Here is a 22,847-nt window from a genome sequence, read left to right as displayed (position 1 = left end):
TGAACATTTTCCATTCTTACAGCCTCGTCTGGCACCTGTGCCGGTGGCATGTAAAATGCACCAATCTGATCATGGCCGTTGCCAGCCTCGCCTGGCACCTGTGCAGGTGGCACGTAAAAAGCACCCACTACACTCACGGAGTGGTTGGCGTTAGGAAGGGCATCCAGCTGTAGAAACACTGCCAGATCAGACTGGGCCTGGTGCAGCCTTCTGGCTTCCCAGACCCCAGTTGAACCGTCCAACCCATGCCAGCATGGAAAGCGGACGTTAAATGATGATGATGATGATGACAGCAGTATCAGGAGATAACAACCATTTCTGTGGAGCCTTCTCAGCATCTGACAGAATTTATTTCATGGGTGTTTTTAGAGAAAGAGAAGAATCAACACCCGTAGTGGTTTGGTCCTCAGCAGTCCAGGGTGTTTGGACTAAATTTGACAATTATTTCATGCTTCTGTTTTTCAGGACAGCTTGATGTACTGGTGGACAGTTAATAGCATTGGAGAGCATAAAGATTAAAGTTGGAGTTGAGAAAAGGTTAATTGATATGGAGGACTGGAAGCTATCTGAATATTGGAAAAGAGTTACCTGTATTATGAGGATTCACATCAGGTATCAAAATGCCAACATCATGACTGCTGCTCAGTGTCCCATAAAGACTGTGAAAACTGTAAGATGTGAGATAGACACTAGGAATGGCAACTACAAAGCCATGGCCAGTAAGAAGAGACACAGAAGGCATTCTGACTGTGTCCATCATCATCATCATCATCATCATCATCATCATAGTTTAATGTCCGTTTTCCATGCTGGCATGGGTTGGACTGTTTGACTAAGGTCTGGAGAGCCAGCAGCTGCACCAGTCTCCAATCTGATCTGGCAAGGTTTTTACAGCTGGATGCCCTTCCTAATGCTAACCACTGCGAGAGTGTAATGGGTGCTTTTTACGTGCCACCGGCACAGGAGCCAGTCAGGTGGGCCTGACATCAATCACATGATGTTCTACAGCAGGGTTTGCCACCACCCCCTGCCGGAGACTTGTGAAGCTTCAGGTGTTTTTGCTCAATAATACTCACAATGCCTGGTCTGGGAATCGAAACTACGATCCTACAACCACAAGTCCACTGCCCTAACCACTGGGCCATTGCGTCTCCACATGTCTGAAATCATCCAACAACTGAAGGACAAGATGATGGAAGATCCAAGCAAGCGAATCCAAACTTTAGCGAGAGAGAAAGGTGTTGGAGTCACCATTATGAAAGTGACCCTGAATGAGGACTTTTGCTATCACTCATACAAGAGGCATGAGGGACAAATTCTGTAAACCAAAGCCAAGGAGAATTGTTTGACAAAGGCTAAGAAGTTCTTGAACAAGCTGAGGCATTCTGCAGAGCAAGGGATGATCCAGTTCTTCTTAGATGAAAAGAACTGCCGCCAAGACCAGTTGCACGACACCCAGAACAACAGGTGGTTTGTCTATAATCCATGTGATGGCCTACATATCTTGAAAACCAAGCTGCCCCAAACTGTGATGGTTTTTTGATGTGTCTCAAGTGAAGGTGACAGAATGCTGCCCTACACCTTTAAATAGGGCCCATTCAGACAGCTATGTGAAGCTGCTGGAAGGCCATATGTGTAGCAGCAGGATTCAGCTCTTTGCCATACCTCCAGAAAGAGTCAGAAGTGGTTGTTGGAAAATTTCTACAACTTCGCCAACCCCAATTTCTGGCATCTTAATTGCCTTAACCCTTTAGTATTTAAACCAGCCATATCCGGCCAAAATATTTAATTTGTTTTATGTTCAAACTGACCAGATCCAGGCCCTCACACCTACCCTACAATGTTATTCTACATTAAGTAATTACACCATCAAGATCTTGAAGATATGAGATAATGCATGATTAATTCAAATCAATGGGAATCAATAGGCATTATGTTTGATAGAATAATCTGAACACTAAAGGGTTAATTGTAATCCCATGAATTATTATGTGTGGGGCACAGCTGAGAAACACCAATTACTTTGCCTGCAACACCAAGGCCGAGATGGAGGCCAAGATCAAGGAGGTGTTTGAAAATCTTCCTAGGGACACAGTGAAAAATGCATGCACCAGGTTCTGGAGCCATCTTCAGACTGTGGTGGAAGCTGAGGGCAGTTACTTTGAGTAAACTGTTATCTACCAGCCATAATCTAGTTGATATTTTTTGATTTTTTAAAATACTTTTATTTTTAGATGAGATATAGTGGTTTTTCTTCCTTTTATGAAACTGTCAAATTTAACCCTTTAGCATTTAAACCGGCCATATCCGGCCAAAAGTATCTGCCTGTTTTATGTGCAAACTAGCCAGATCTGGTCTCTCACACCAACCCTACAATATCATTTTAAAAATTAACAGCTTCCTCATCAAAATCTCATAACAAGATAATGCATGATTAGTTCAAAACAATGTGGATAAAGAAGCATTAATTTTGGCAGGATAATGTGAACACTAAAGGGTTAACCAAAACACCTTGTGAAAAGGGGATCGCTATGAACTTCTCAGTGGATTCATTTTGCCTGGCCCCTTCAGGCCAGTGAAAAACAGATGCTGAACTCATACAAGTTAATCCATGACCAGTCTGGAGCAATTTGCAAGTTTCTGCAATGTTTTTGCCCTGTTTAACATAAAACTTTATAGCACAGTGAGGTTCCACATTGGCCTCACACCCCAACTGCCTACTGCAAACTAGTCAGCTTTGACAAGAAGTGTTAAGTAGGGTGCATTTAAAGTGCTGTTACAGCTGTCTCCTGCAATCTGGAATAACAAAAGTTGGCAGGTCAGCTTATTAGATGTATAGTAACCATGTGCTAAAGTTACAATAATCTAGGACAGTTATAAATGCCTCTCTTAAACAAGTCTCAAAACTTCTGAAAAACAACATGTACATATCAAAACTGAACCAAATAATTTTTAACCCTTTAGCATTTAAACCAGCCATATCCGGCCAAAAGTATTCTGTCTGTTTTATGTTCAAACTGGCCAGATCTGGTCTCTCACACCAACCCTATAATATTGTTTTAAAAATTAACAGCTACCTCATCAAAATCTCATAACTACAAGATAATGCATGATTAGTTCAAAACAATGTGGATAAAAAAGCATTAATTTTGGCAGAACAATGTGAACACTAAAGGGTTAAAAAGATACTCAACTTACCGTACAATATTTTCATGTTCAAAATTTTCCATTCTACGTAAGGCTGCGATTTCTCTTATTGCACTAGTTGGAACACCTTCTTTAGAATTTGGAAGAGGAATTTGTTTCATAGCTACATACTGCCCACTTTTTCGGTCACGTGCTTTATACACAGTTCCATAAGCACCACGACCAATCTCAGAAAGTTTATCGAAATTACTTGAGGATTCTTGTTTGCTGTTCAAAAAACTACAAGTAGTAGCCATATCAGAACCAGCTCATTAGCTCAGTACAAAACTCAGCCTCCTGAAACAGATTTTAAAAAATATAACAGTGACCGAATTCCAAAGATAACTGTAAATTGAAGTCTTTTAAAAAAAAATCAAAAGATTTTGATTATTATTAAACGTTAGAAGCATCAACTTTGGGCAGAAAAAAAGCAAAAGGAGTGCTGATAGGATTTGAACCACATGTTTATTGTTTGCCTTTGGCAAACACCAAACAAAGGTAGAACACCTTGCTAAGTTCTACATTAACCCTTTAGTATTTAAACCAGCCATATCCGGCCAAAATAGCTAATCTGTTTTATGTTCAAACTGACCAGATCCAGGCCCTCACACCTGCCCTACAATGTTATTCTACATTAAGTAATTACACCATCAAGATCTTGAAGATATGAGATAATGCATGATTAATTCAAATCAATGGGAATCAATAAGCATTATGTTTGATAGAATAATCTGAACGCTAAAGGGTTAACAGAATAGCCCATCCTAATTATCTTATAGAGATAAAATAACAGAAATAAAATATGTAATCTAATTGGAAAATGGAATGGGTAAACGCTTAGTAACATAATCCATAATGCAGTCACCCATCAAGCAATAGATGTGTGATTAAAATCCCACAAATGAGACAGTTGAAGTTTATGGGGTTTTGAGGGAGAGGAGAAATCTTTTGTTTTCTTTGGGGTTTTTTTTTTTGTCACACTCTTTTACTTGTTTCAGTCATTTGACTGCGGCCATGCTGGAGCACCGCCTTTAGTCAAGAAAATCGACCCCAGGACTTATTCTTTGTAAGCCTAGTACTTATTCTATCGGTCTCTTTTGCCGAACCGCTAGGTTACGGGGGACGTAAACACACCAGTATCGGTTGTCAAGCAATGTTGAGGGAACAAACACACACACACATATATATACATATATACGATGGGCTTCTTTCAGTTTCTGAATACCAAATCCACTCACAAGGCTTTGGTCAGCCGAGGCTATAGTAGAAGACACTTGCCCAAGTGCTGTGGTGGGACTGAACCTGGAACCATGTGGTTCGTAGGACAAACACAGACCACACACACATACATATACATACATACGATGGGCTTCTTTCAGTTTCCAAATACCAATCCACTCACAAGGCTTTGGTCAGCCCGAGGCTATAGTAGAAGACACTTGCCCAAGGTGCCATGTGGTGGGACTGAACCTGGAACCATGTGGTTCGTAGGACAAACACAGACACACACACACATACATATACATACATACGATGGGCTTCTTTCAGTTTCCAAATACCAAATCCACTCACAAGGCTTTGGTCGGCCCGAGGCTATAGTAGAAGACACTTGCCCAAGGTGCCATGCAGTGGGACTGAACCTGGAACCATGTAGTTCGTAAGCAAGCTACTTACCACACAGCCTCCTGCACCTATATTGATGTTTAGAATGCTTAATAACATTTATATTAAAATCTAATATTAGCCATTTTGTTGGCAGTAGGATGTGATTTGAGCAAGATTTGGCTGCTATTTCTTTGCAGGCAACAACACAGAGACTCCTTCACTGACTTGTTGAAATCAAATGGTTGTTATGGTTCAGCCTTAGGTCAAAGTGATTGAGAAAAACTATAATCAAAGACATTCCTACCATGACCTTCCACTCATTTATGACACTGCTCTTTGGAGTTATTTCATACCTCAGCCATATTTATCATTATTCATAATCAGCATCACTACACCCCCCTCTATTACCATTCTTCTATACAATACACAAAGTCATGTGACATGTTTGTAGCAATTGATTCGACCACAACAAACATGCAGCATATGAGTGTAACAAAACTGAAATGACATTGCAACAGCATAATTCAACCAATGAAAACACATCTCTGCATACCTCCTGTATATGACAGACTTCTTACAGTTTCCATCTATCAAATCTACTGTGCCGGTGGCACGTAAAAAGCACCCACTACACTCACAGAGTGGTTGGCGTTAGGAAGGGCATCCAGCCGTAGAAACATTACCAGATCAGACTGGGCCTGGTGCAGCGTTCTGGCTTCCCAGACCCCAGTGAACCGTCCAACCCATGCTAGCATGGAAAGCGGACGCTAAACGATGATGATGATGATGAAATCCACTCACAAGGCTTTGGTCAGCCCAAGGCTATAGAAGAAGACACTTGCCCAAGGAACCCCGCAGGGGGACTGAACCCAGAACCATGTGGTTGGGAAGCAAGCTTCTTACCACATAGCCAAAACAGCAAGCTGGCAGAATCATTAAAACACCAGAAGAAAAATGCTTAGTGGCATTTCTTCTGAGTTCAAATACCACCAGGGTCAACTTTGTTTTCATCCTTTCGGGGTCAATGAAATAAGCACCAGTTGAACACTGGGGTCGATGTAATCAAATTATTTCTACTTTGAAATTGCTGGCCTTACGCCAAATTTTGAAACCAATATAAACAGGCATGGCTGAGTTGTTAGAAAGCTTGCTTCTCAGCCACATGGTTTTGGGTTCAGTCCTACTGTGTGGCACCTTAGGCAAGTGTCTTCTGCCATAGCCACAGGCTGACCAAAGTCTAGTGATTGAATTTAGTAGACAGAAGTTTGTATATATATATACATACACACACATATACACATAGAACAAACTTCACACAGTTTCTTATTATTTTTTATTGCCTACAAGGGGCTAAACAGAGGGGACAAACAAGGACAGACAAAGGGATTAAGTTGATTACATTGACCCCAGTACATAACTGGTACTTAATTTATCGACCCTGAAAAGATGAAAAGCAAAGTTGACCTCGGCGGAATTTGAACTCAATACGTAACGGCAGATGAAATACTGCTAAGCATTTCGCCCAGCGTGCTAACATTTCTGCCAACTCACTGCCTTCACACAGTTTTTGCCAACCAAATACCCTGATAAGACATTGGTCAACCTAAGGATATTAGTGGAAGAAACTTGCCCAAGGTGCTGTTCAGTGGGGCTGAACCAGTAACCACACGGTTGAGAAGTTATCTTCTTAACTACACAGTCATACCTGTCATTATATATTATTCAATATATAAAATGTGAAACAGCAATTATGTATACTCTTACTCTTTTACTTGTTTCAGTCATTTGACTGCGGCCATGCTGGAGCACCGCCTTTTTTAATCGAGCAACTCGACCCCGGGATTTATTCTTTTGTAAGCCCAGTACTTATTCTATCGGTCTCTTTTGCCGAACCGCTAAGTAATGGGGACATAAACACACCAGCATTGGTTGTCAAGCAATGCTAGGGGGACAAACACAGACACACAAACACACACACGCATATATATATATATATATACATATATATGACAGGCTTCTTTCAGTTTCCGTCTACCAAATCCACTCACAAGGCTTTGGTCGGCCCGAGGCTATAATAGAAGACACTTGCCCAAGATGCCACGCAGTGGGACTGAACCCGGAACCATGTGGTTGGTAAACAAGCTACTTACCACACAGCCATTCCCACTCCTACGTATATTTAGAAAACTTCTGAAAATTTGATTTGGCAAAAGATAATTTTGTATACAAATACTTAACAGACATGACATGTAAACAAGTAGACTTATTGAAATGAAATGGTACAATACCAAAAACAACAGGTTTTTTAACAGCTCTTATATTTGTTTCAGTCATTAGACTGTGATCATGCTCGGGAACCACCCTGAAGAATGAATCAACCCTAGGACATTTTTTTTAAGCATGACAAAGATACACACACACACACACACATATATCATCATCATTTAACATCCACTTTCCATGCTGGCACGGGTTAGACAGTTTTGACTGGAAATGATAAGCTGGAGAGCTGTACTAGGTTCTAGTCTGTTTTGGCATGGTTTCTACAGCTGGATGCTCTTCCTAATGCCAACCACTCTGATGGTGCTCTTTACATGCCACCAGCATGAGTGTCATTTACATGACACCAGCAACAGCCACAACTATGATTTCACGGGTGCCATTCACATGACACTGGCAACAGCCATGACTATGGTTTTGTTCCTTCTCGAGCCATGCTTGGCTCATAAGGGCCGGTTTCCTGGTTTCCTTGGCGTATAGGTTCCCCACCTGGACAGGACGCCAGTCCGTTGCAAATGAGCTGCAAGAGGAAAGAGTGAGAGAAAGTTGTGGCGGAAGAGTCAGCAGAAGTTCACATTTACCTTCTGCCGGAGTCGCGTGGAGCTTAGGTGTTTTACTCATGAACACACGGCACGTTAAAAGCACCAACCAATCGTGGCCGATGCCAGACCCCTCTGGCACCTGTGCAGGTGGCACATAAAAAGCACCCACTACACTCGCGGAGTGGTTGGCGTTAGGAAGGGCATCCAGCCGTAGAAACACTGCCAGATTTGACTGGAGCCTGGTGCAGCCCCTGGCTTCCCAGACCCCGATCAAACCGTCCAACCCGTGCTAGCGCAGAAAACGGACGTTAAACGATGATGATGATGATGATTGCCTGGTCTGAGATTCAAACCCACGATCCATCGACTGCGAGTCCGCTGCTCTAACCACTAGGCCATGTGCCTCCACATGACTATGGTTTCACCTGGCTTGACGAGTCTTCTCAAGCACAGCATATCATCAAAGGTCTTGGTCACTTGTCATCGCCTCCGTGAGGCCGAAGATCATGTTACCAGCAACGGTCATGATTACAATCTCACGGGTGCCGTTCACACAACACTGGCAACAGCCATGGCTACAATTTCACTTCGCTTGACAAGTCTTCTCAAGCACAGCATATCGCCAAAGGTCTCGGTCATTTGTCCTCACCTCTGTTAGCTCAACAATCAAAGATCATGCTTCACCACCTTGTCTCATATGTCTTCCTGGGTCTATCTAAATGGGTTTTTGCAGTTTGCATCTACCATATCCACTCACAAGGCTTTGGTCGGCCCAAGGAGCCACATAGTGGGACTCGATCATGTGATTAGTAACCAAGCTTCTTATCACACAGCCACGCCTTACAGAAAATTTCTATATCACAGTTCTATTATTATCGCCATCAACATCATGCTTGTACAAGGTGGATGCTGTAATAGGATCTTATGGGTCCAAGGACTATATTACGCTTTGGTTTGGCATGGGCTTTATGGCTCAATGCCCTTCCTAATACCAACTGTTTTACCATGCAGCACGCAGGTCTACGAAATGCAAGGGATGCGGTTTTATGCTAGCAGATGAGAGTTCAGGTATGACAGAAAGAGGAGGACAGAACTCCATTAGCAGTCCTCACCCCTACATCCACCCTTCAAAGCTACCCAGTCCTTAAATACGTTACCTACTGCCCCTCTCCCCCATCTTTATGCACCCTTCACTGGCTCCTTGTTTCTCTGTACACATTCCTACTTACTTTGTCTCTTTGGAGCTGCTACTGATTAATTTTTCTTTCTCTCCTAAATGTGAGTAGCCACGTAGTTCCCTTACAAGAGCCTATAGTTATGGCCTTGCATGTGTGTGTGTATGTGCGTCTGTCTGTGTCTGTGTGTGTGTGCGTGCATGTGTGTCTGTCTGTGTCTGTGTAACCTGGAGTGTGAGAGAGAGAGAAATACATACACACACAAGGCTATTCCCAATGAACCATGCAGTGAGATCAAACCTGAATCTATGATTGTGAACAGAACTTCTCAATCACATAACTAAGGAGTATAAAATATACTTCATGATAAATAATACGCAGGCATATGCAAGAATGATTTCAGTACATCATCATCATCATCATCGTTTAATGTCCGTTCTCCATGCTAGCATGGGTTGGACGGTTCGACTGGGGATCTGGGAAGCCAGAAGGCTGCACCAGGCTCCAGTCTTATCTGGCAGCCTTCTGGCTTCCCAGATCCCCGGTCGAACCGTCCAACCCATGCTAGCATGGAGAACGGACGTTAAACGATGATGATGATGATGATGATGATGATGATGTACTGAAATCATTCTTGCATATTATTTATCATGAAATATATTTTATACCCCTTTGTTTTTGCATTTACTTCTAACATGAGTTCTAACTCCAAACCGTTAAGCAGAATTAACATCTGCATAAAAAATTCTATGTGCAGCAAAATCAAAGGAAGGTTAACTGAGAAGATAGTTTTTGTGTGTGGCAAATGCACAGGGGCAATAAACACTGAAAATGTGCAGAAAACAGCTTCCATCACATTCCAGGAGGAAAAACTACAAGTAGTTGATAGATTCCGTTACATAGGTGACCAAGTCAGTAACAGAGATGGATGCTCTGAGAGAGTAGCTGCTAGAATAAGAATAGCATGGGCAAAGTTCAGAGAGCTCCTATCTCTGCTGGTGACAAAGGGTCTCTTGCTCAGAGTAAAAGGTAGACTGTATGATGCATATGTGCAAACAGCCATGCTACATAGCAGTGAAACATGGGCTATGACTGCTGAGGACATGCGTAAGCTTGCAAGGAATGAAGCCAGTATGCTCTGCTGGATGTGTAAAGTCAGTGTGCAAACACGACAGAGTATAAGCACCCTGAGAGAAAAGTTGGACATAAGAAGCATCAGATGTGGTGTGCAAGAGAGACGATTGCACTGGTATGGTCACGTGTTGCGTATGAAAATGTGTCACACCCTAGCAGTAGAGGGAACTTGTGGAAGTAGACCCAAGAAAACCTGGGATGAGGTGGTGAAGCACATTGGGCCTCATGGAGGCGATGACAAGTAACCAAGACCTTTGGAGATATGCTGTTTGAGAAGACCTGGCAAGCCAAGTGAGACCATAACCAGCCTATTTAAGAGTACCATTCAATCATTGGGCAATAAACTGTGCTTGCAAAGACCTGTTGAGTCAAGTGAAGTCATTGTCGTGGCCAATGACAGTACTGATTGGCACCCATGCTGGTGGCACGTAAAAAGCACCATTCGAACATGGTCGATGCCAGTAGCACATAAAAAGCACCATTCAAGTGGGATCATTGCCAGCGCTGCCTGACTGGCTCCCTTGCCAGTGGTACATAAAAAGCATCATTCAAATGTGGTCGATACCTGACTGGCCCACATGCCGGTGGCACATAAAAAGCACACATTACACTCTCAGAGTGGTTGGCATTAGAAAAGGCATCCAGCTGTAGAAACTTTGCCAGATTGGATTGCAGCCTGGTGCAGCCTTCTGGCTTGCCAGCCCTCAGTCAAACCATCCAACCCATGCCAGCATGGAAAGCAGACAGTAAACAACAACAATGATGATGATGATGAACGAAGCTTGTCATTTTTGCAAGGTACTACACTTGTAGTGTCAGGACTGTATATTTACTTCCAGTATAAAAAAGGCCTTGCACTTCCAGCCAGAAGTGCAGTCCGAAGAGTTGTCAATATCTTACCAGTTATATGCCATAACCAGGAATATACAGCTCAACAAAAGGCACAGGTGTGATTGTATCATTAAGAAGCCTACTTCCCAAGCATGTTGTCCTGGATTCAGACCCAGTGCATGGTACCTTGGGCAAGTGTCTTCCTACTAAAGCCCCAAGCCAACTAATGCCATGTGAGTGGATTTGGTAGATGGAAACTGAAAAAAGTTCATTATGTGTGTGTGGTGTGGTGTGGTGTGGTGTGGTGTGGTGTGGTGTGGTGTGGTGGGGGTGGGGGTTAACCCGTGTCTAGACATCAGGTGATGCTTGTAAATGTGCATCATTGTCATACAAGAAATGCTATCCGTTTCCAGTCTTCCATGAAAAACCTGCCTCGCTATGAGAAAATAAATAATACCTTGCTTGGAAACAGGTGAAGAATGGTGACAAAGAAGGGCATCTGGCCTTTCAGGAACATGGAACTAATTGTGTGCCCAGAGACTTAGGATTGCTTGGAAACATAAGACACATTATAGAAATCTGCCAAATTATGATGTCTCCAAGGCAAGAAACTATTAGAAGGTCTTATTTTAATACTGTATGCATTAAATATTTATCTCTCACTGAATGGAGCACCTTTTTTGTTGATCCTACATTAATGGAACAGCAAACTATATATAAATGTGTATGTGTATATGTATATATATATCGTGCCGGTGGCACGTAAAAAGCACCATCCGTTCGTGTCCGTTGCCAGCCTTGCCTGGCCCCCGTGCCGGTGGAACATAAAAAGCACCATCCGTTCATGGCCGTTTGCCAGCTCTGTCTGGCACCTGTGCAGGTGGCACGTAATAAGCACCCACTACACTCACGGAGTGGTTGGCATTAGGAAGGGCATCCAGCCATAGAAACACTGCCAGATCTAACTGGGCCTGATGAAGCCTTCCGGCTTCACAGACCCCAGTTGAACCGTCCAACCCATGCTGGCATGGAAAACGGATGCTAAACGATGATGATGATGATGGATATATATATATATATATATATACATATATATATATATATATATATATTATATATATATATATAGCAAAAGAGGGAGTGGTGTTTCCATGCAGGTAAAAAAATATATAGGAAAATGTGTTGCTGAAAATGCCATTAAATTTCAAAAACTTGTAAATGTTTAAAATACATTTATTTACATATGTACCAAACTAGTTTCAACAATATTTTTTGTTTATCAATGGTAAGAGTGTAAAATTAGAAAAACATCATTATAAGTTTCAATGTTGACAAATCAAAGTTAAATTAAAATGTTTCAATGTTGATAAATTATCATGTTCAAAACAGAAGGCGTAAGTTTGAAATTAAAACTGTATATTAATTTGTTAGAATGTACAAGGTTCATTAATTTCAGTGGTGGTCAACAAGTCATGCTGAAAAAAAAAACTGTGAGAATTGAAATAGTAAAAAAGGGGAAATTATGGTTTCTCAGATATATATAGAGAAAAATACACTGATCATTTTTAGTATTTTTACAACAAAGAATATATTTCCCTAGAGAGATTTACAAGGACCAAAACATATGACACATATGAAAGCAATACCACCTACATTATCTATATCTTCCAAAAATGTTGGTTGTTTGATTTTATAGAAATTATGTCCTTTGTTGAGTTTAGCTTTTAAACACTCCTAGAGGAAGTTTTTACTTACTAATTGCATGAAGAATCTCAGTTAATCAAAGTTTCTCAACTCACTACAATGCATAACACTATGGTCTAATATATGTATTATAGTGAGTATAAGGTATCTTCTGTCAAGCATATCATCTTCTTAGGTGCAAGTAGGATTTATTATATTATCCAGTGGCCTTATTTGGGGTTGTCATGCTCTGTTGTTCCAGGCCAGCCCCATCTAAGCATGTAATCAGCCAAATAATGAAACCTAACCCACAGGCTTTTCTACCTAGTCATACTGCTTCCGTTTGGCCAAAGGCCACACATCACACACCAACATTTTGTGCTGAATTATACGTGGTGCAGTTTGATAGTCTTGATTACATTGTGCTTTCTCCACCATCCAATCTATTCCCACACACATGAAAGATTCTGTTGGTGGTCACAGCAGAGGAGGGTAAGACAGAGATACAGTGAGAGTGCAACGTTTTCTACTCCTGCACACTTAATTGATGATGACGAGAAAAAAAAAAACTAGCACAGGTTGCTGGGTTATTCCCATCACCAATAGGTGGAGCTATTGATAAAGCAGCTATTTCTGGGTGTACATAATCTTTCACATGCCCAGGCCGAATGGGAGATGTAATACTTTTAGGATACTGTAGTAGTAGTAGTAGTAGTAGTAGTAGTAGTAGTAGTAGTAGTAGTGGTGGTGGTAGTAGTAGTAGTAGTAGTAGTAGTAGTGGTGGTGGTAGTAGTAGTAGTAGTAGTAGTAGTAGTAGTCATAAGTGTTATATATATGTGTCTTTTCTTGTATTGACAGGGACTGTGGGGCTAAAAACAGGCTACAATGATACACAATGCCTTTCACCTGTCAAGGTGGTATTTTATCTTTAGTATTTTTGTTTTATTGTGTAGGTGGTTCGTAGGTGTGGCCTGTATACAACCTGTTATGATGCATGGTGCACTGTTTTGTGCCCTTTGTAGTTTATTGTTGTTTACTGCGAAAAGCACTCTCCCCACAAGGAGCATGGCAAGGCAGCCTGGTGTTGCTCCTAATCTTCGCCTGAATTCCACTAAACTCAGAAATAAGCATTATTCAATATTTATTTTTGCATCTGGTTTTATCTTACTTGCTTTTCATTTGTTTAGGTTTGATTTAGTAAGTAACAAGTATTTCCTACAATTTATTACTGGGGAGGAGGCAGAATTAGTTGAACTGGTCCTGATATTATTGCTGGTATTTATTCAAGATGACAGGCGCAGGAGTGGCTGTGTGGTAAGTAGCTTGCTAACCAACCACATGGTTGTGGGTTCAGTCCCACTGCGTGGCATCTTGAGCAAGTGTCTTCTGCTATAGCTTCGGGCCGACCAATGCCTTGTGAGTGTATTTGGTAGACGGAAACTGAAAGAAGCCCGTCGTATATATGTATATATATATATAAGTGTGTGTGTATGTGTTTGTGTGTCTGTGTTTGTCCCCCTAGCATTGCTTGACAACCGATGCTGGTGTGTTTACGTCCCCGTCACTTAGCGGTTCGGCAAAAGAGACCGATAGAATAAGTACTGGGCTTACAAAGAATAAGTCCCGGGGTCGATTTGCTCGACTAAAGGCGGTGCTCCAGCATGGCCGCAGTCAAATGACTGAAACAAGTAAAAGAAAAGAAAGAAAGAAATGACAGAAAAAATGTTTTAAATCTTGTGCTATCCACCACCATAAAGTAGTAGTAGTAGTAGTAGTGGTGGTGGTGTCATGGTGGTGGTGGTGGTGGTGGTGATGGTGGTGGCAGTAGCAGTAGTTGTAGTAATGATAATTTCTTAAACACAAGATAAAGGAGATATAATTTAGTGAAACTAAACTACTATTGAAAATGCCTTTACACAGATACTCTACCTGTTAGAAACAGAAGCCAAATTTCCCTCAAGGCACACTTTGTTGCCTTAGAGAAAGAAGGACACATTGGATAATATAATCCTAAAGACAAGACAATGTATCAAAAAAAAAAAAAGATAATCATAGTCTAAATGTCTTTTGATCATTGTCTTGATTAAGGCTGACCTGGGGCTAAACAATGACAACTATGACCTAATTTTATTGAGGTGATGGGATTAAAGCCAATTGAATCAAACCCTACTCTTTATCAAAACTGGAGGATAAAGGAAAACCTAGATAGATGAAAGAGGAATAAAATAAGCAGATAAAAAATATTCCCTGGATAGCATACCAATCTATTTCAGATAACATACTTACTTCTAAGAGTTTCAGCTTCAAGGAACTCAGGCAAAGCATACAAGCAACACTCAAAATTTTTGCGACCCTCCTAGACTGATTAGGTCAATGTTAAGTTTGAGCATCGATAGTCTGAAGTATGTAGAAAAAATAAGGGTAGAAAACAGAATTCCAAAGAGGGCTGGAATTTTAAGGAGCAAGTGTTTAGTGCATCATGATCTGGTAGTGAAATAAAGCAGGGGTGATGAGAAGAGAAAGGTTATCTTGTAAAAGAAGTCTCGTCTTTGGAATGCAATTATGGCAAAGCACTATCTGAACATGGCCGATGCCAGCACCGCCTTGGCTGGCTTCTGTGCCAGTAGCACATGACCTGCTGTGCTTGAGGAGACCTATTGAGTCAAGTACATCAACATCAAAATAAATATCAAATGGAAATTGTAGTTGTGATACCTGTGTCGGTGGCACGTAAAAGGCACCATCCAAACGCGGCCAATGCCAGCGCCACCTTGACTGGCTTCAGTGCTGGTGGCACGTAAAAAGCACCCACTACACTCACGGAGTGGTTGGCGTTAGGAAGGGCATCCAGCTGTAGAAACACTGCAAGATCAGACAGGAGCCTGGTACAGCCTCCTGGCTTCCCAGACCCCGGTTGAACCGTCCAACCCATGCTAACACGGAAAATGGACGTTAAATGATGATGATGATGATGTGTCTCAAGAGAAGTCATCAGAGATTGTAATGTCTAACATTTGAGCAACTGTGAGGGGTTTCAGTTGCACGTTGTTCATCAGCAAAGAATGTTTTGTGCAAGATGGTTTTCTTGAGATATGTAGCGACTGTGTCTTAATGTTGCTGGAAGAGACTAGACCCCCATGTGCTTTTTTGGAGAATGCTATCAGACTGAAAGGAATTATCAGCTGCAGATAAGTGCATAGTAATGTTATTAATACATAGAAAAGGGAGTGAGTTTGACAAAACATTTTATTTGCCTGAGGCAAACCAGAGCTGATAGAATATGGGTTGGAAAGGTCCTAACCAATTAATCCTTCAATTAAAAAGATAGAATCCATAGGTAGACAGCTTAGCTAGACCCAATCAAATGCTCAAAAGTGAGGGACTATTGATGAATGACATATGAAGGTAAGTCTTCAGAACATCTGGCAATACCAAAAAATATGCTCACTGAGAAGACTCAACAGTGTAAGCAGTCATTGTCATAATTTTGAAACTCAATCAGATGAAAGTGATCATGTACATAGCTTCTGTTACCATTGTGAAGTTGGAAATGAGAGTAAAAGAGCAGCAGTTAGGCGCAGGAGTGGCTGCGTGGTAAGTAGCTTGCTTACCAACCACATGGTTCTGGGTTCAGTCCCACTGCGTGGCATCTTGGGCAAGTGTCTTCTGCTATAGCCCCGGGCCGACCAATGCCTTGTGAGTGGATTTGGTAGACGGAAACTGAAAGAAGCCTGTCGTATATATGTATGTATGTGTATGTTTGTGTGTGTGAGTTTGTCCCCCTAGCATCGCTTGACAACCGATGCTGGTGTGTTTACGTCCCCGTCACTTAGCAGTTCGGCAAAAGAGACCTATAGAATAAGTACTGGGCTTACAAAGAATAAGTCCCGGGGTCGAGTTGCTCGATTAAAGGCGGTGCTCCAGCATGGCCGCAGTCAAACGACTGAAACAAGTAAAAGAGTTAGTAAGCGGGGAAAGGGTACTCTTTTGGAAACTGAGTACAGTACTGTTAATGCAGTAGATTTGCATAGACTGGAAAATTTGACACGGTCAGACTCTAGCTTTGGACTTCATTGCTTGAAGGAAAAGCCAGAACCAATTGGCTTCCTTGGTTAGAAGATTCTAGAGAACCTTTTGCATTTGGTAACACTGAGGAGATAATTGGAGAGAAGGAATTTAATTTTTGCTTGTATAATTTAGAGAGTGTGGAAAGAACAGTGCTCGTGACCTATCTCAGGGCCTCCAAGATTGGTGTTATGAAGGAAGATAATCTGAGATCAGATGGCCTATCAAATCACATCTACCACCAAACATCAGGAATAGTCCTTCATTAAGCTTCTTCAGTTATCATCTACCAAATTTCATTCCTAAGAATTTGGTGAACCTCAAGCCATAGTAGAAGAGACTTGCTCAAGGTGTAGTGTATATGCAGTGTTGAAAAGGCAGATTACAACAAATATAAAGGCTTTATCAGAATTTACAAGACTATCTTGGTTGAGAAGTAGTGGATAGGAAAGCTCTTCATTTCAAGGAACCAAGATATGTAGTTGCAGTAAAAGAGTCAAGAGAGCTTATGGGCCACATAATTACCATCATTTTAACAACCACTTTCTGTATTCTATCACAGGTCAGATGAATCTTATAGAAACAGTTTTTTCTATGGCCAAATACTGTTCCTGTTGCCAGCTCTTATTTACGAGTCAGGTATTTATTTATACCTCTTGGTCTTTCAAACACCAATCCACACAACATCCAGGTATTTTTTTGCAGATGTAAACTATGTCAAGGCACAAATGGGAAGATACAAACACATGCACACACACACATAACTCCAAACACTGTACTCAATGTATGCACAGATACATATAACTCTATACAATGTACTCAATGACAGACCAACAGAGAAAGTCAACTTCAAACGTGAGGCGGTGCTCCAGCATGGCCACAGTCAAATGACTGAAACAAGTAGAAGAATAAAAGAAAAGAAAAAAGCAATACATAATACAAGCACACCAGAAATAAATTCTCTTAACCCTTTCATTACCAACCCGGCTGAAACCGGCTCGGGCTCTGAGTACAAATGTCTTGTTTTCATAAGTTTTGAATTAAAATCTTCCACCAAACCTTAGTCACAATTTATGTTCCTAACACTAGCTTAATGATAACTAAGTTATTTTACTAAATTCTTTGTTATATTTAAAGTAATTGAAAGAAACACAGAGCATCTCAGCAGAAATATGGTAACAAAAGGGTTAAATGCCCAGATAGCTCACTAGAAGTTGTCAATAGCTTCTGTAACCTAGGATACATAATTAGCAGGGAATGCTGTTGAAGTATAGCAGCATAAGAATGGGTTGGAAAGAGTTCAGGAGCTACAGCTGTTGTTGGCAACAAAAGTATTTTCCCTCAGAATAAAGAGCAAATTGAATGACGTTTGTGTTAGACCTTTGATGCTGCATGGTAGCAAAGACGTGTGCAGCACGAATGTCAGAGTACACAAGTTATGAGAAGAACTTGGTATAAGCAGAAACATGTAATGTACAAGAGAGGAGACTGCAGTGGCACAGACATGTAACACACTTGGGGGATGACTGCTGCTACGAAAGTGCCTAGCATTCCAAGTTTGTGGAACTGGTGGAAGAAGGAAACAAAGGAAGATTCAAGACTGATCTGAAGATGCTACATCTCAATCTCATTGAGGAAATGACAAAGAATTGTACAAACTGGCAATATGCAGTGCTATAGCAAAGGGTATTGATGAAGAAAATACAATATATATATAAGGCGAGCTAGCAGAAACGTTAGCGTGCCGGGCGTAATGCTTAACGGTATTTCGTCTGCCGTTACGTTCCGAGTTCAAATTCCACTGAGGTCGACTTTAGGCATAGGAGTGGCTGTGTGGTAAGTAGCTTGCTAACCAACCACATGGTTCCGGGTTCAGTTCCACTGCATGGCATCTTGGGCAGGTGTCTTCTGCTATAGCCTCAGGCCGACCAAAGCCTTGTGAGTGGATTCGGTAGACGGAAACTGAAAGAAGCCCGTCGTATATATGTATATATATATATGTGTGTGTGTGTGTGTGTGTGTGTGTGTGTATGTGTTTGTGTGTCTGTGTTTGTCCCTCTAGCATTGCTTGACAACCGATGCTGGTGTGTTTACGTCCCCGTCACTTAGCGGTTCGGCAAAAGAGACCGATAGAATAAGTACTGGGCTTACAAAAAGAATAAGTCCCAGGGGTCGATTTGCTCGACTAAAAGGCGGTGCTCCAGCATGGCCGCAGTCAAATGACTGAAACAAGTAAAAGAGTAAAGAGTATATACAGACACAAGAACAATATCAAAAGTAAGGGTCAAGAGCAGCAGCAGCAGCGGCAAAGGAGAAAATATAGGTGAGGGGAGGGTCAAAGTACCACTAAGAACAACAATATAAAGGGCATAGATATAAACAATGTAGTGGGCAAGCCCATATACACGCAAATAAGCACACATGCGAAACACATAGACACGTGTATGCATGCATATGCACACACATACATAGTTACATACATGCACACACACACACAGTTACAGACACAGCTGCATGCGCAGATAAGGAAATACATTATAGAAGGACAAAATGGGATTAGGTGGAGCAGGAGGACACACACGGACAGAAAGGGTCACTGAAGAGGTCACAGATGTGTGACGAAAGATTTTCAGACAATGGACATAAAAATAAGAACAGTAATGAATGAAGAACAAATATATAGTGTGTGTGTGTGTTTATTTGGCAAAAAAAATGACCATCCAAAAATATTATATATATATATATATAATATAGGCGCAGGAGTGGCTGTGTGGTAAGTAGCTTGTTTACCAACCACATGGTTCCGGGTTCAGTCCCACTGCGTGGCACCTTGGGCAAGTGTCTTCTACTATAGCCTCGGGCCGACCAAAGCCTTGTGAGTGGATTTAGTAGACGGAAACTGAAAAAGCCCGTCGTATATATGTATATATATATATATGTATATGCATGTGTGTGTTTGTGTGTCTGTGTTTGTCCCCCTAGCATTGCTTGACAACCGATGCTGGTGTGTTTATGTCCCCGTTACTTAGCGGTTCGGCAAAAGAGACCGATAGAATAAGTACTGGGCTTACAAAACAATAAGTCCCAGGATCGAGTTGCTCGATTAAAGGCGGTGCTCCAGCATAGCCGCAGTCTAATGACTGAAACAAGTAAAAGAGTAAAGAGTATATACACATACACACACACTACACTTGACCAATCCATCACCTCTGTGATGCCCTCTAGCCTTTTTTCCCCCTCACTGAACCCACTGTTTTCTCCTTACCCCTCTCCATCTTTTCCACTGCCTTCCTATTTGGGATGCTTTTGCAGCATTCACTCTCCTCTTCTATCTATTACCTCTATAATACCAGCCAGAGTCTTTCTTTCCCCTCACCTTCTCCTTCTCTCATTGCCCTCCACCCCACAGCTTTTCTGCCTCATTAACATCTCTCCCCTTTTTTCTACCTTCAAACTGCCTCCCACAAACTCCCACACCTCACTTTCCTTCAATAACTCTCTCGGGATCACACTCCACCCTAGTCTATTGCATTCTTTTTATCCTGTTTGCCCTCACTCCTTCTGTCCACACTTGCCTCTTATAATGCTGGATAGCCCTTGATCCCCTCCCTTATACAAATCACCTTCTCACCTTTCAACTCTATCCCACCTTTTTTTCCCCAATAACTTCTGTCACCTTTATCCCCCACCATACTCTTCAATCTTCCCTAATTTACCATCCCCCATTCTTCACAAGTATGGCAAGGAACACTCCAACTCTTTCTTCTATTTTCCTTTAGTTATAAGAGCCACCTTAGACCCTTAACCTTGCAAGTTATGAGGCAATCATCACCAGTGCTGGCACCAAGTCCCTGTAACATGGCTGGAATTAGAGAAGGCATCTAGGAACAGAAACCACACCAAAGTCGACACAGGAGCATGACACTGTTCTTTAACTTATCAAGATCTATCAAATCATCCAACCCATGGTAGCAAAGAAGCCACACCTTAAATGATTGATGATGATGATGATGATGATAATGCATCAGTCAACTCCAGGCTACTGTAGAAGACATTTGCCTATGGTACCAATGCAGCTGGGAGAAACTTGAAACAACATGGTTTCAAACTAAACTTTTTAATCACAAAGCTAGAAAATTATTAAATGTTCTGTCATATAAATTGTGGATACACACTCCTGACCTATGATCTGATTGTCCAATATCGTAACAATTTGGTTACTTCACTTCTAAGCCCACCACCTTTATATAGTTAAGCAGTTTAGACCAGCAATGTTTGTACAGTTCTATATTCGAGAGATGAGGAATTATGTACATTATTTACATTTGACAGATATTTGTCCTCATCTTGTTTGTTGCTAACATAACGTTTTGGCTAATGTACTCTCCAGCCTTCATCAGGTGTCCAGGAGGATTTTCGAACCTGGGTTCTCATTCCTAAGGTATTTTTCCAATGTTGTTGCTGCTGCTGTTATTATTATTATTATTATTAATATTTTTATTATCATCATTATTATTATTATATTATTATTATTACTATTATTCAGGTCACTGCGTGGAATCGCACTCGGAATCTTGGGGTTAGTAGCCTGCACTCTTAACCCCAAGATTCTGAGTTTGATTCCAGGCAGTGACCTGAATAATGATAATAATAACAATATCAGAAAAATACCTTAGAAATGAGAACCCAGGTTCGAAATTCCCCCAGGACACCTGATGAAAGATGGAGACTACATCAGCCAAAACGTGTTAACAACAAACAAGATGAAGACGAATATCCGTCAAATGTAAATAATGTACAGCAATGCTTATATTTCTCAGCCAAGTTAATCAACAGCTTACTGATTGCAGACGAACTGCACTCTCACAAACAACTGATTTTTTAAAATCAGGAACTCTTTCATAAAGACAGGAAGATTTAAATTCCTTATACAAACACATAACTTGCAGCAGAGAATAAATTTTATGATTTCAGCAAGGAATCTAGTAATCCTTCACATATTTCTGGCTCAATAATTGGACACAAGTTGTACCACCATTCTCATCACTTTTTACATACTTTCCATGATGACATGGGTAAGATGAATCATCACAGATTCACAGAGTCAGTTCTTATAGGGAGCCAATCCTCGTGAACTACCGCACCTTTGTGTTCTTTGGTTAGGTTTCTACAATTGGATACCCACCCTACAGCCAACTACATTACAGAGTGTGCTGGGTACGTTTTTTTGTATCTAAAATTTGTAAAGTTGATTTGTCATTATCTGGGTTCAAACCTTTTTACCATTGGGTCATAGCGGTTATGCTTTCAAATGACCCCTAACTATGGTGCAACACGATAATCAATCAGTACGGAGGGAGTAGCCAATTACACCAACTCAGTACTTGACTTTATTCATCGACCTAGGAAGGATGAAAGGAAATGCTGACCTCGATGAGATTTCAACCCCTAATAATATTTATTAAGAAGTACAATAACTGAGATTTGAAATCTAACAGATTTCATTCAGCCACAATTCATGGAAACATACCACGTATTTCCTTATGTAGAAAGTCTGAAGACATTTGAAGATAACTTCAAATCCCAGACTTTGTTTCCTCGTCATTTTATGAAAAATGCATGTTTTAATGAAATTTTGCAGATGAATATTTTCAAGGATGTAGATTCTAAATATGTTGATAAAATTAAAAAGAAAAAAAATTGAGAAATTCTTCATCATTATTTCGTCCTTCCATCGACTGTTGCTACCAATTTCCTAAACTTTAGCATTATCACTTTTTCACATTAGTAATGTTTGAAACGTCAACATTACGCAATCTACACACTTAAAAAAAAAAGAATCTCTGTAAAATGTCATCAACAATATGCCTTTTAAAAAAAGTTATGAGGAAACAAAGAAATAGAGAGGATGATCCGAAACTCCTCCAAAAAAAATTAGTTTTCAACATTATCAGGATAATCGTAATCTCCACCCTCGAAAACATACCTCAGCAAAATTTCATCTAAAAGTATGTATTTTTCAAAAAGTTATGAGGAAACAAATGTAGCGGTTATAGTAATAAATTGTAGTTATGTCGTATTTTGAAAGGCTACGAGATCTAGGTAGGTCCTCTTGTCAAGAATACTGTTATGTTTATGATTCCTCAGAGTTATGAAAAGTAGAAAATAAGCGATTGATGCCTTCATCGAATGTCTTTAATGTAAGTCAATATTTTTTCGCTGAATGGATCTTTTAGCGAAACTTACAAGTGGACCCATTCACAATACCACCACATTTACACATCCAGTAACATCTTTACAAAACACAAGGCCTCGCTTCACTCTACGGAAAGAAAAACCAAAAAGC

At 40.9% G+C, this 22,847-nt stretch overlaps 1 protein-coding gene across 3 annotated transcripts in view; it reads right to left on the bottom strand.

The window, feature by feature from the left end:
• The window catches only part of LOC115211030 (cyclin-dependent kinase 4-like), a 142,312-nt gene that overhangs the window by 117,734 nt on the left and 1,731 nt on the right, over positions 1–22,847 (bottom strand). For all 3 annotated transcript variants that reach the window (XM_036502557.1, XM_029779881.2, XM_036502558.1), the window contains exon 2: positions 3,199–3,483. In XM_036502557.1, the coding sequence (XP_036358450.1) occupies positions 3,199–3,443 (245 nt within the window). In that variant the 5' untranslated portion in view covers positions 3,444–3,483. The remainder of the gene's footprint in view (positions 1–3,198; positions 3,484–22,847) is intronic.

Source organism: Octopus sinensis, linkage group LG4, assembly GCF_006345805.1.
Source record: "Octopus sinensis linkage group LG4, ASM634580v1, whole genome shotgun sequence".
NCBI classification, from domain to species: Eukaryota; Metazoa; Mollusca; class Cephalopoda; order Octopoda; family Octopodidae; genus Octopus; species Octopus sinensis.
Note: the sequence above shows the minus strand (reverse complement) of the source record. Positions and strands in the feature narration are given on the sequence as shown.